This window comes from Macaca fascicularis, chromosome 16 (assembly GCF_037993035.2).
Source record: "Macaca fascicularis isolate 582-1 chromosome 16, T2T-MFA8v1.1".
In the NCBI taxonomy this organism is placed as follows: Eukaryota; Metazoa; Chordata; class Mammalia; order Primates; family Cercopithecidae; genus Macaca; species Macaca fascicularis.
This window is the reverse complement of record NC_088390.1, coordinates 79,130,911-79,145,789: the sequence shown is the minus strand read 5'-3', so window position 1 is coordinate 79,145,789 and position 14,879 is coordinate 79,130,911. Positions and strand designations below refer to the sequence as shown.

Here is a 14,879-nt window from a genome sequence, read left to right as displayed (position 1 = left end):
CTCCGTTAGCCGGGAACGTGTTCTGTGACCCCTGTTGCTTTCCTTAATATGTTGGCTTTGTGCTTGGAGATAACTTGCAAATGTTCGTCAAGCAGTTGTGCCACAGCTTTCCAAATGTTTTGCTTCTAATTAAGAAAGGGAATTGGATGTACTCTTGCCTGGCTAATTTTTTTTTTCCCTGGCAGGGGAATGGGAGTGGGAAGAAAGAGCAAAAGAAACAGCAAAGAAATTAGAAAAACAACAACAGCAAAACTCTCTGATTCACCAATGATCAAAGCTATGTCTGGAAGTTGATTGCTGTGACAGCATCCTGTTCTCCCCAACATGTAGGGATTCCTGAGTTCAAGTCCCGTCTGAAGAATATAGTCATGGAGCTGAAAGGACACTCTACAACTGGGCAACTACCTTCAGGAACTTTCCTCAGCCTACAGAAATAAGGATAGGTGATTTAGAATGAAGCACATAGGACTTTGAAGACCAAGTTCAACTCTCCATAATGGATTCTGGCTTCTGAGTTAGGATAAGGGATTGGCTGCATGTACAGAACATCTAAAACAATGGTATCTTTTCTCATTTAAAGGAAAGCTAGAGACAGGCATTCCAGCACAGGTACAACAACAACAAAACACTTTTAGGGACATCAGTCTTTTTTTGAGACACAGTTTTACTCTGTTGCTCAGGCTGGAGGGCAGTGGCCCAATCTCGGCTCACTGCAACCTCCACCTCCCAGTTTCAAGCGATTCTCCTGCCTCAGCCTCCCAAGTAGCTGGGACTACAGGTGCCCGCCACCACATCTGGCTAATTTTTGTATTTTCAGTAGAGGCAGGGTTTCGCCACGTTGGCCAGACTGGTCTCAAACTCCTGACCTCAAGTGATCTGCCTGCCTTGGCCTCCAAAGTGCTGGGATTATAGGTGTGAGCCACCACACCTGGCCCTAGGACGTAAATCTTTTTTTTTTTTTTTTTTTTTTTTTTGAGACAGAGTTTTGCTCTTGTTGCCCAGGCTGGAGTGCAGTGGCACGATCTTGGCTCATTGCAACCTCCACCTCCTGGGTTCAAGTGACTCGCCTGTCTCAGCCTCCCGAGTAGCTGGGATTACAGGCGCCTGCTACTATGACCGGCTAACTTTTGTATTTTTAGTAGGGATGGATTTTCACCACGTCGGCCAGGCTGGTCTCGAACTCCTGACCTCAGGTGATCAACCCACCTCAGCCTCCCAAAGTGCTGGGATTACGGGCGTGAGCCACCGCGCCTAGCCGGACATAAGTCTTTTTCAGTTTTCCAGATCACTTTGATCTTTAAGGTTACCTTATAGTTCAAGATTGCCCTTGGAGCTGCAGCCATCAATTCTTCCTTCAGAGAGTAGTACCAAGGAGGATGACTTCAAACCGTTGCTTTGTCTTCTAGAAATTTCTAGTGCAGTGCTGTTTTATTAAGGAAAGGGACAGAATGGATATGGGAAGTTGACAGCAGCCTCTGCCCCACAGAGTGGGTGGTCGATTACAGTGTATCAGAACCAGTGATGCCCAAACAACCTCTTGGGAGGGGACCCCCGTTCAAAACTACTTCCTTCAGAAGTGGAGTATGGTGGGCCACCCACTAGTGTTTTTAGGCAAGTTACATTTTCTCTGAACCTCCATTTCCTCTGTGTAAACTGTAGCTCGTTGTCCCTGCTGCATGACATTCCTATGGTTCATCATCTACATCTCAAAAGCCGCAGGACACCCACTTCATTGTTCATGTGCTTTTGTCATTGCCCCTTCACCTGTTTTTGCGCCCCATTGCCCTACCTGGGTGGCACTTTTCTCATGCATTCTTTTTTATTTATTTATTTTGAGACAGTCTTGCTCTGTCACCCAGGCTGGAGTGCAGTGGCACGATCTCGGCTCACTGCAACCTCCGCCTCCCAGGTTCAAGCAATTCTCCTGCCTCAGCCTCCCGAGTAGCTGGGATTACAGGCATGTGCCACCACGCCCGGCTAATTTTGTATTTTTAGTAGAGATGGGGTTTCTCCATGTTGGACAAGCTGGTCTCGAACCCCTGACCTCGTGATCTACCCACCTCGGCCTCCCAAAGTGCTGAGATTACAGGCATGAGCCACTGCGCCTGGGCCTGTCGTGCCTTCTTTCTGGAGCTTTCCAAGTCTGCAGGGTGAAATCATAACAGCTTGATTTTCTCACATCAGTGTCTTCCTAACCTGTTTTGTTGGCTCTCCCTTCCCTGCCCCTGGGTGATTCCATGGACAGATAGCTACATTTTCCTGTAAGTTTTAGGTATTGATGAGCAGATTCACTGTCATATGCAATCCCAATGGACCAGTCTTAATAGAACTTCAGCATCTCCTTGAGTAGAGCATTCTTTCCTTCTGCCAATAGCTCCTGGGCTGCTTTAGCCTTGGCAGCCTGCAGTGGGCAAGATGTGGGTGGTTGCCCCTCCCTTGTTTTTTTTACCCCCTACCCTGCTTGCCTTGCCAATTCCTTAGGATTGAAGGAAGAAAGAAGTGAAGGAATATGTTTGGGTGGTGAGTGACAAAAGGCCTTCCCTAAAGGTTACAGTGTTGGTGTCCTTGAAGTAGCAGATTCTCAAGTGTGGACCGTTGTTCTCCTGGCGTCCTAATTGTGAGGGCTCTTTAGAGCCTCTTCATGGAAATATACACAGGGATGGGCAGGGTACACTGTGGATGACCTCTTGGGATCCCCCCAGCCCCAGCTGATCCTCTCTGCACAGATTCTATTAGAATCAGTTTGTCCTTGCAGGCTGATCTCTCAGGGGTGAACCTTTATAGCTTGTTTGTATCTAGTCACCTTCCAAAATGTCACCTTGGCTCTTTGCCTCTGGAAATGCAGGCTGCTTCCAGGGCAGCCCCCTCTTCTCTGATGGCCACTGGAGTTCTCTCAGGCACCTTCTCACCTTGGGACTATTCCATGATGTGTTCAGAGACCAGTTCTCCAGAGGAGCATGCCAAACTCTGCAAGCATGTCTCTTGCAGTGGCCCTCATTTGGCCTGAGTATAGAGAAACTCCTCCATCCTCAGGGTGAGCTCTGACAACTCTCCCGGGCCATTCTTGGTGTGGTCGTCCTTCTTGTCTCTCTGCCTTCCATGGGACCATTGAGGGCGGGGGGCACCATTTGGGAGGAACTACTCCTTATCCAGTTCTTCAAGAGGGTCAAGTACTTCTCAATAGAGCCACACTGTCCTGTAGAACTTTCTGCAGTGATGGAAATACTCAATATCTGCCTGGTCCAGTATGGTAGCCATGAATCCCTGGGGCTTTTGAGCACTTGAAAGATGGCTGATAGGCCGGGCGCGGTGGCTCAAACCTGTAATCCCAGCACTTTGGGAGGCCGAGACGGGCGGATCACGAGGTCAGGAGATCGAGACCATCCTGGCTAACACGGTGAAACCCCGTCTCTACTAAAAAATACAAAAAAACTAGCCGGGCGAGGTGGCAGGCACCTGTAGTCCCAGCTACTTGGGAGGCTGAGGCAGGAGAATGGCGTAAACCCGGGAGGCGGAGCTTGCAGTGAGCTGAGATCCAGCCACTGCACTCCAGCCTGGGCGACAGAGCGAGACTCCATCTCAAAAAAAAAAAAAAAAAAAGAAAGAAAGATGGCTGCTATGACTGAGGAACTAGTGTGTAATCTTGTTTAACTAATTTAAGCGTAAAAAGCCACATGTGGCTACTGTATTAGACATGCCGTGTTGTTCTAGAATGTAGAACGAGAGGGTAATGTCAGCAATTTTTCTCAGCAACAGTTCTGAGACCAGATAAGCCCCATTATATGTCTTGCTCAGCTCTCTCAAGAAGTTGCTCTCATGGCCTCCTAACCCATCCCTAAGTAGCACTGTCAGTGTCACGTTTTAAATGTTGCTTCACAAAAGCACTCTTTTGGAGGTAGACTTTAGCCCTCACTAGTGGGATATGTAGGTCCTTCTTTGCAGCTTCCCTCTGCCCCATCCTGCCTTAACCAAAGGCATTTTACTCTTTTGAGGGTAACATTTGAAGTCTTAGCTCCTGGCATACTTTTTGACCACCTGCTAAAAAGCTCATTGCTTTCCTGGCAGAAGTGCCCCTGGCAGTGCTATGATGGGCTTTTGGCTGAGAGGCAGAGTGATCAACTTCTGCTTTTCTCTCCGGAGAACACTTGGTAGATTGGATGCTGCCAAGGGTTCCACAGCATTCTGATGACATCCATGATTACAGAGGAGGAGAGAACTAGTTCCAGGGTCTGAGCCATGAATGCATTTGCCCTTAGTTCAGGCTCAGCTTTATAAAGAACCATGCTGTTTTACCAGGTTAATCAAGTACAGTCTAAAGTAGCAGGACATTAATACTATGCTTTAGAATGTGCAGTAGCTCTGCTTATTCTAATTAGAGAAAATGGATGTCTTAATTAGACAAAAATATCGAAACTTTTAGAGCACTTTAAACAAATTCGGTTTTATTACTTAAAAATACAAATTAAAGTCTGACAATGGGGACCAGAAAAGAATTCTCCATCCATTAGGGTTCGTTGGTTGTGAGCAACAGATGTCATCTCTGGCCAGCTAAAGCATATGAAGAAATTTTTCAAAAGTATAAGGAGTAACTCAAAGAATCTAAGGAAAAGCTAGTCTTTGAAAGACCAACAGCAAGGCATCCCAAAACCTGCAATAATAGATGGGAGCTGGCCGGGCGCAGTGGCTTAAGCCTATAATCCCAGCACTTTGGGAGGCTGAGGCAGGCGGATCACGAGGTCAGGAGATTGAGACCATCCTGGCTAACACAGTGAAAGCCCATCTCTACTAAAAATACAAAAAAAAAAGAAAAAAAGAAAATTAGCCGGGCATGGTGGCGGGCACCTGTAGTCCCAGCTGCTTGGGAGGCTGAGGCAGGAGAATGGTGTGAACCCAGGAGGCGGAGCTTGCAGTGAGCTGAGATCGTGGCACTGCACTCCAGCCTGGGTGACAGTGCAAGACTCCGTCTCAAAAAAATTAAAATAAATAAACATAATAATAATAATAATAGATGGGAGCTATGGGCAGTCTTTTCAAAGAGCTCATGTCAGAATGACTCAGGAACAACCATTTTCTGCCCCTGTGTCATTCAGCTCAGCTTTCAATTTTGGAAGAGAAAATCGGATTGGGAGAATCCAGGTCAGGTTGTAGAGGCCAACAGTAGGGGTTGGGGAGGAGCTTGTTCAAAGTCCCATTGGGCTGCATAGGATGGAGGTAGGGAATTTCTCAAAGAAAAGTGGGATGCTATCACTAAAAGAAGCAGTAAGGATGCTGAGTGTATGAAAACTAAGTCTCCCCAAGCACAATGCCTTCTTAAATAACGTCGAGATATTTACACACAAGAGGGACTTACAAGAACAAATTTGCTATTTATTTGTCATTGTAGTTTTCATCCATGTATCATAGAATGTTAAAGTTCACTGTAAAAAGATGACTTTGGAAATTATTCAGTTTACCGTAATATGTGCACTTTTTAAATCAAGAAACTGGATGTCTTGTCCAAGGCTGGGTAATAGCAGAGATGGGACCAGAAGCAGATGTTTTGACTGTGATATGAGGCTGCATTGCTATTCCATTCTGCCTTGCTCATCAAGAATTACTTTTTTTTTTTTTTTTTTGGGGACGGAGTCTCGCTCTGTCGCCCAGGCTGGAGTGCAGTGGCCGGATCTCAGCTCACTGCAAGCTCCGCCTCCCTGGTTCCTGCCATTCTCCTGCCTCAGCCTCCCGAGTAGCTGGGACTACAGGCACCCGCCACCTCGCCTGGCTAGTTTTTTGTATTTTTTAGTAGAGACGGGGTTTCACCATGTTAGCCAGGATGGTCTCGATCTCCTGACCTCATGATCCGCCCGTCTCGGCCTCCCAAAGTGCTGGGATTACAGGCTTGAGTCCCCGCGCCCGGCCAAGAATTACTTTTAAGTTGCTTAAAGGCATATTATCTTCTTGTGTGGCTAACCATTTCTTTTGCAATCTGAATGATGCAATTAAATTGCTTAGACATCTTTGCTATACATTGTGTCCAACCCTAGACTCTAGATTCTAAATAATTCAAATGTACCTTAATTTTTATTGTTGCTCTGATTTCACATAGAAACCAAAATGTCTAGGATACAGCAGTGATGATTCTTAAACCTGACCCTGGGAGAAAATCTACTAAAGGACAAAGTTTGCCAGCCCATCAGGTTGGCTGCCCAGATGCTTGTCTTCCCTCTGAAAGGATCTCTGGTTACACTAACATGACATTGGGGAGCAGCTTTCTCTCCAAACATAATAGTATTTTATTTTTTCTTATTTTTCTGGCCAAAGGAAATATAATATCGTTTATACTAAGGCCAAGTTTTTTGGGGGAAGACAAAACTGTCTAGTTTATTTAGTGATTTACTAAGTTGGTTGGTAGAAATAACTCTCTCCAAAGCCTTGTATTGTTACACAGCTTTGCTGATAGAATTTTTATTGTGGATGCAATTTCATCACTTTATAAATATAAGGCTTTGCTTTAGATTCACTCTTTTTATGGCAAAGTTACATTCTCATCTAATAGCATCTGTTATATTCATTGCAGTGAGCTAGTTGAGTATAAAAGACAGGTGATGTGGTCTTCTTACCATCTGGTCAGTAGTGGGAGGATTAAGAGCAAAGAAATCATGTGTCTGGTTGAAAGGGAGGAAAGAGAATATTTTTGTTAAATAAAAAACAAAACCAACAAACGTTTCCCAAGTGGACAAAGAATTTTAGAATTTGGATGAACCTGATACAGTTCACCTCTTTGTTGTAAGAGGAAATTGAAGCTCACAGAAAGTGTGACTCCTCAAAGATCACACCACTCATAGCAGAACCGGGAGAGAAAGGAGGACTAAGCTATGCATTTTAGGTATAGTGTCTCAGTTACTGCATCGCTGACAGGCAAAGATGCCTTCTGAGATCCAGGTGGATTTCTGATTAGGTAGTATTTTTACCCCAGAAAAATATTTTTCCACAAAACTTTAAAATTATAATCAGTGATTACCATGGCCTGAATGTTTGTGCCCCCAAAATACCCAGTTTCCAATGTGATGGTTAGGAGGTGGGACTATCAGGAGGTAATTAGGTCATAATGGTGGGGCCCTAGAGACTGGATTAGTGCCCTTAAAAGAAAGGCCCCATATAATTGTCTGACCCTTTCTACCATGTGAGGGTACAGCAAGAAGTCGGCAGTCTGCTGCTCAGAAAATGGACCCTCCCAGACAGTGAATCTGCTGGTGCCATGATTTTGGATTTCCCAGCCTCAAGAACTGTGAGAAACAAACAATTGTTGTTTATAAGCTGCTCAGGTATTTTGTTATAGCTGTCTAAACAATGTTTTGTGGGTTTTTTTTTCCTTTTTTTGCTTTTATTCAAATCAAGTTTTAACATATATACAGTAACACAAATCTTAAATATATAACTTAAAGAATTTTTATTGGCCAGGCATGGCGGCTCATGCCTGTAATCCCAGCACTTTGGGAGGCCAAGGCAGGCAGATCACCTGAGGTCAAGACCTGGCTGGTTTCAAACCAAGCCGTGGCCAACATGGTGAAACTCTGTCTCTACTAAAAACACAAAAATTAGCTGGATGTAGTGGTGTGCACCTGTAATCCCAGCTACTCAGGAGGCTGAGGCAGGAGAATCACTTGAAACTGTGAGGTAGAGATTGGAGCGAGCCAAGATCATGCCACTGCACTCCAGCCTGGGCAACAGAGTGAGACTCCATCTTTAAAAAAAAAAAAAAAATTTTACATATGTATATACCCATATAACCACTATTGAGATCATGATACAAAACACGCTAGCAACTCAGAAGCCTTCCTGATAGCTCTTCCTAAGCAGTAATTTCCTCTAAGAGATAATTAGTATTCTAATTCTTTTTACCATAGATAGGTTCTACCTGCTCTGGAATATCATTTAAATGGAATCGTACTGCACATTCTGTTCTGTAGCCAGCTTCTTTTGCATAATGTGACATATGTGACATTCATCTGTGTGCATTGCAATAGTTGATTACATGTTTTTTACTATGTAGTATTCTGTTGTATTTATATGCTACTATTTGTCCATTCTTCTGTGAATGGATGCTTGGGTGTTTCCAGTTTGGGCTATTAGGAGGAAAACCACAATGAGTGTTTTGTATTTGTGTTTTGATGGACACACACTCATTTTTCTTGTATATGTACCTAGGGGTAGAATTGCTGGGTCATAGGATAGGCATGTGTTTAGCTTTAATAGGTTAACCAGTACTATTTGAGAATTGGAGAAAGGTATTTTCTTAAGGTATTCAAGTATTATTATTACTAGTGTTTTCTTCATTTTCTTTGTTTGTTTGCTTTTGAGACAGAGTCTCACTCTTTCACCCAGGCTGTAGTGCAGTGGCACAATCTTGGCTCATTGCAACCTCTGCCTCCTGGGTTCAAGCGATTCTCCTGCCTCAGCCTCCCAAGTAGCAATTGCCGCTGCTGTACCATGGCAGGAGAAAAGTTTGTTATCCAGATAAATGAACCAAGAGAGGTATCTGGAGAAAGTGAATCCCAGGAGAAGGTGGCCCTGAGTGGGCAGAAAGAAAGAAGATGATCTAAGCTGAAATTGGAAATAGTGAAACCAAGAGTATATCCTCCAGGGAAGAGAGGAAAAGATTGCTGGACTTTGCTGTAGGATCTTAGAGAAATAATCTCCAAACTGTAATCACCCAACAGGTTCTTCTCACCCACTGCACAGGTAAACCCAGTCCACTGAGATAATGTTGTTTCTGTAGAGAAAGAGTTTAATTAACACAAGACCAGCCAAGTGGAAAGAGAGGACAGTTGATTACTCAAATCAGCCTCCCTGAGAACTCAAAGGCTAGGGTTTTTATGGATACTTTGGTGGGCAGGGGGCTTGGGAATGCGTGCTGCTGATTGGTTGGGGATGAAATCATAGAGGTACGGAAAAGAGTCCTCATGTGCTGCATCCGACTCTGGGTGGGAGCCACAGACGGGATGACTTGTGAATCACAGGTCCAGAGGGGTCCGTCAGTTGCCAGAATGCAAAAAGTCTGAAAAACATCTCAAAAGACCAATCTTAGGTTCTACAATAGTGATGTATAGTGTTATCTATAGGAGCAATTGCAGAAATCACAAATCTTGTGACCTCTGGCCACACGACTCCTGAGCAGTAAGGGATTATAGAAAAACAAGCTAGTGGACATTCGCTGGCTGTCATTTGGCTATACCTACATTTTAGCAGAATAGCCGGGCACGGTGGCTCACGCCTGTAATCCCAGCTCTCAGGGAGGCAGAGGCGGGAGGATAGCTTGAGCCCAGGAGTTCGAGACCTGCCTGGGTAATATAGTGAGACCCCGTTCTCCACAAAAAGGAAAAAAAAAAAAAAGACATTTTAGCAGAATTCAGGCCCCTCCCATGATCCTAATCTTGTGGCCTCCACTTAGTCTTACGGAGCCAGTTTCAGTCCCTGAACAGGAAGGGGATCAGTTTTAGGGAGGGACTATTATCATCCTTGCTTTAAAGTTAAACTATAAACTAAATTCCTTGCGTACACCCAAGAATGAGTGAGGGCAGCCCACCTGTGGGGCTAGAAGCCAAGATGGAGTCTGCCATGTCAAGCTTCTCTTGCTGTCATATTCTTTGCAAAGGCATTTTCAAAACATTGATATTTGGAGGTCCACCTACCAAAAAGATGACTTGAGGCCCAGTCCCCCTAGATGGTATTTCACCACCCAACAGGCCCCTTCTATGCATATGAACTTCTGGTCCATTTCTTAATACTTTGCAATTAAATATGACCAGTGAGTAGGAGAAACTCCTGTTTTCCCTCCACTCACACACAGAACTTATGGCCAGCAAAGATGTGGGTATTTTTTTTTCCTACAACAACCAATTCTCCAGTTTTCTGAGAGCACCAATTTGGTGCCCTACAATTTAACTCAATTCTGACAGTGTCCACCTGGAAATCATGTCAGATCCCACAGGTTAAGGGCTCAGATCCCCTACTTCACATGCTAAACACCAGTCTAGGTTGTCAACTAGGCTTCTGACCATCTGGCTGTACATCAGGGGTTCCCACGACCCTCGTCGGGTTCAGTTATTTGTTGGAATGGCTCACAGAACTCAGGAAAACCATCTACTTGCAAAATTACCAGTTTATCATAAAAGGATACAACTCAGGAACAGCCAGATGGAAGAGATGCATTGGGCCGTTATAGGGAAAGAGGCACAGAACTTCCATTTCCTCTTCAGGCACACTGCCCTTCCAAGCACCTCTGTGTGTTCACCAACCTGGAAACTCATCAGGTCTTCTTGTTGAGTTTTTAGACGGCTTAATATCCAGTCTCCTTCCAGTCCCCTCCAGGAGGTCAGTGGGTGGGGTCGATAGTTCTAGCCTTCTAATCACTTAGTCTTTCTGGTGACCAGCCCACCCTGAGACTATCTAGGGGGCCCCCTTAAGGCACCTTATTAGCATAAACTCAGGTGTGAACAAAAGGGGCTTATTGTGAATAAACAAAGATACTCCTATTCCTTAGTTATTTCCAGGAGTTTGGGAAGCTCTGTGCCGCCAGACACAAAGACAAAATATGCTTTGTATTATGCCACAACTGGATAGCTCTAATTCCTTTGACTTTTGAGGCATGCCTTCGTTATGAAAGATAAAGACCAAAAAACTAATTTGGAGATAACAGAAACAATGCAGAGATCACAAGGAAACATAAAACAAAAGCAACAATGAAAATGATGAATATCCTCAGAGGGAGAAGAAGAGGATGCTATCAATAATGAAAAGGCACAATCAGATTAAGAAGGAGCTCTTGGAAATCAAAAACAAGATAGCTAGAATAAAACAGTAGGGTGAAAAGATGAAGTTGAGGAAATCTCTTAAAAATAGAATAAAAGACATGTAGATGCAAAATGTGAGAAAAGAAGGTAAGGAACTGAGAATATGAATCCAGTAGGATCTACTGCTGACTGGTCGGCATTCCAGAAAGAAAGAGAAAATGGAGCTTAAAAAGCGCAAAAGTGAGACTGGGCACAGTGGCTCACCCCTGTAATCCCAGCACTTTGGGAGGCCAAGGTGGGCGGATCACCTGAGGTCAGGAGTTCGAGACCAGCCTGGCCAACATGGCACAACCTCATCTCTACTAAAAATACAGAAATTAGCCTGGCATGGTGTTGGGTGCCTGTAATCACAGCTACTCAGGAGGCTGAGCCAGGAGAATCACTTGAACCTGGGAGGTGGAGGTTGCTGTGAGCCGAGATCATGCCACTCCACTCCAGTCTGGGCGACAGAGAGGGATTCGGTCTCATAAAAAAGTGCAAAAGTGGTAACAATAAAAACTTTCCCAAACTGAAGTACCTGAATTTTCAAGACTGGAATGGCCCCCTGAGTGCCAGCCTGCTGTATTAAAAAAGTACTGTTGCCAAGATGTATCAGCATGAAATTTTCGAACACCATCCTTAGAGCTTCCAGAAGGGGGGAAGTAGTTTGGCAGAAGTGCTTCAAACGTCTCCCCAGCAATACAACAAGGCTTTTAAGTTCCCAAATTTCAAGCTTTCAAAGTTCTGAGGAAAAATAGTATTAAACCTAGAATTTTCTATACTCACATTCACTCAATGATGACTCATAGACTAAAGATGTTTTCAGACTTGTACCCTTCCTTAGGAAGCAGTTGAAGATTGGCTAGGAAAAGTAGGGGCTGAGGGGGCGGCCAGGATAAGCCAAGAAAGAAGATAACGAGATCCTGTAAACACCCTTCTGCCTTCACTAGTCCAAAAGGATCTCTAATTAGAACTAGAACAGGTCTCTCTTCGTTTCCCAGCTTTAAAGGCAGGTTGGTTGCAAATTAACTCTAAGCGACCAGGTGCGGTGGCTCACACCTGTAATCCCAGTAATTTTAGGAGGCCAAGGCAGGAGGATCGCTTGAGGTCAGGAGTTTGAGACCAGCCTGGTCAACCTGGCAAAATCCCATCTCTACTACAATACAAAAAAAAAAGTCCGGGCGCGGTGGCTCAAGCCTGTAATCCCAGCACTTTGGGAGGCCGAGACGGGCGGATCACGAGGTCAGGAGATCGAGACCATCCTGGCTAACACGGTGAAACCCCGTCTCTACTAAAAAATACAAAAAACTAGCTGGGCGAGGTGGCAGGCGCCTGTAGTCCCAGCTACTCGGGAGGCTGAGGCAGGAGAATGGCGTAAACCTGGGAGACGGAGCTTGCAGTGAGCTGAGATCCGGCCACTGCACTCCAGCCTGGGTGACAGAGCGAGACTCCGTCTCAAAAAAAAAAAAAAAAAAAAAAAAAAGTCCCAGGTACTCAGGAGACTGAGGCAGGATAATCGCTTGAACCTGGGAGGCAGAGGTTGCCGTGAGCCAGGATCGCCCCAGTACACTCCAGCCTGGGTAACAGAGCAAGACTCCATCTCAAAAAAAAATGAAAAAGAAAAAGAAAAAATTGACTCTGAGCCACATCTCCTGGCTGTCACTGTTTGCACTCAGGAGGACCTCACAGCTGGTCTGACATTCCTGATGAGAATTGATTAGATAATATACAAATCCAAGCCCATGGACGGAAGGAAGCAGAAACTTGAGGCTGTGTCTCAGTGATCCAGGGTGGGAAGGAGCGCCACCAGGCCTCCCGCACTGCTGAGTATAAATCTGCCTTGACAGCACATCTGGCCACAGAAGATCGGGCACTGTAGGTGGCCAGTTCCACATGCTAAGTGCAGAGTCTGCTGAATGAACAAGTGGTGACTCCTGCCACCCAGGTTCACCCATCAATCTCCCTCACGCTTAGCCTCCCGAGAGCCCTGGGATGCCTTCCAGGCAGGGGCAGTTGTTGAGAGTAGGCAAGCTTGAGTTACTGTTCCTTCTGCCTGGAGGTGGGAGGCTGGAGGCTTGTTCAACAATTCCATCAGGACTACATAGGATGGAGGTTGGGGGTTTCTCAAGGAAAAGCAGGATGCTAACACCAAAAGAAGAAGGTAGAGATCCAGAGCCCCCACCCCCACCAACCCACGTGCCTCTTTAAATAGTACCAAAATATTTACACACACAGGAGGGAGGTATAAGAACAGACTTGGTATTTATTCATCCTTACAATTTTTCATCCATGTGTCATAGAATAGTCATGTTCAGTGATGAAGGGGACTTGGGTGATGATGATAATGATGATGATGATGATGATGATTATTATTATTTGTGAGACGGAGTGTTGCTCTGTTGCCAGGCTGGAGTGCAGTGGTGTGATCTTGGCTCACTGCAACCTCCGCCTCCCCGGTTCAAGTGATTCTCCTGCCTCAGCCTCCCTAGTGGGATTAAATAGGTGCCTGCCACCACACCTGGCTAATTTTTGTATTTTTAGTAGAGACGGGTTTCACCATGTTAGCCAGGATGGTCTTGATCCCCTGACCTCGTGATCCGCCCGCCTCAGCCTCCCAGAGTGCTGGGATTACAGGCGTGAGTCACCACGTGCAGCCGGGAGATTTTTTTTTTTTTTTTTTTTTTTTTTTTTTTGAGACGGAGTCTGGCTCTGTCGCCCAGGCTGCAGTGCAGTGGCCGGATCTCAGCTCACTGCAAGCTCCACCTCCCAAGTTTATGCCATTCTCCTGCCTCAGCCTCCCGAGTAGCTGGGATTACAGGCGCCCGCCACCTTGCCCGGCTAGTTTTTTGTATTTTTAGTAGAGACGGGGTTTCACCGTGTTAGCCAGGATGGTCTCGATCTCCTGACCTCGTGATCCGCCCGTCTCGGCCTCCCAAAGTGCTGGGATTACAGGCTTGAGCCACTGCGCCCAGCTAGCCAGGAGATTATTTAGTTTACCCTAATGTGCCCACTTTACAAATCTGAGTGAGGGGAGCCCAGATGCCTCAGAAGTGCACATCCATGGGGTTTAAAGCAGTGCACTGAGGATTGAGATTTAATCTTCTATAAGGTATTCATGTGTAAGAGTTTGTCTTGTGTGGAAAGTTGGTAAGAATGGAATATGACTGATGAGGGCTAGTAGGAAAGCATCTGACCTGAAAGCAAGGATACCTGAATTCTACCCTCACTTGGATGTACCTGCTTCCCTTCAAGGCCATCGAGGGAGAGTTAGGCGTAGGGGATGAAGGGAGATTAGTCCTTTATTCTGCCGAATACGGATCAAGGGGGTCTTCTCTTTGCCACATGTGAGATGCAAGTCAGAGAAAGCAAATGTGATCTGCCTTCCAGGAGCTGAGAACCTGGCTGGAGCGGAGTCATCTCTCAGTGGGACTATTTTCAAGTGGTTGAGAGGAGAACCCTGGAAGGAGCCTCTCTTTGGGGGCTTTAAGTCCTTCACACCATGAGGGAAGAGGCACACTATAACTACATAGAGCTCAATGGTCCACACAGCCTTCCCCCACTTTCCCCAGAGTAACCTGTTTGGGCAACTCCTTTGTACCTCCTGAGTATGGCATTTCATGCCTAAAGCAGGTGGTACAGATTCTGGGAAAGGTTTGTGTTTGAGAGTTGTTTATGTAGAGACAGGGACACAGCCGACAGAGTCTGCCTTTGGGGTCATTTACCAAGCCCCTGGCTGGCTGCAGGCTGGATGAAGTGTGTGGCCCTATGGCAGCACCACGGGCCCAGCAGTCGGTAAGCATCTCCTGGCAGCACCAGAGGGATGGGACTGCAATGGAGTCTCACAGCAAGGGCAGGAAGCGAGGGGAGCCCAGATGCCTCAGAGGTGCACATCCATGGGGTTTAAAGCAGTGCACTGAGGATTGAGATTTAACCTTCTATTTGGGAAACCAAATCCCGTCTTTGTATTCTACAAACAAGAAAGCAGGACATTCTGTTTTTGTTTGATAGAAAGGGCGGTGGCTTTAACAGGGCCAAGAATCACAAGGCTGCATGCTTGCCCTTGAAGGT

General features: G+C 45.7%; 1 protein-coding gene across 30 annotated transcripts in view; it reads left to right on the top strand.

Moving 5' to 3' along the window:
• SLC39A11 (solute carrier family 39 member 11) overlaps positions 1–14,879 on the top strand; it is a 564,073-nt gene that overhangs the window by 395,667 nt on the left and 153,527 nt on the right. For 2 of the 30 annotated variants that reach the window (XM_074020294.1, XM_074020288.1), the window contains exon 7: positions 186–626. The exons of the other annotated variants lie outside the window; for them this stretch is intronic. In XM_074020294.1, the coding sequence (XP_073876395.1) occupies positions 186–271 (86 nt within the window). In that variant the 3' untranslated portion in view covers positions 272–626. Of the gene's footprint in view, positions 1–185; positions 627–14,879 lie in introns of those variants that run through there. 30 annotated transcript variants of the gene reach the window in all.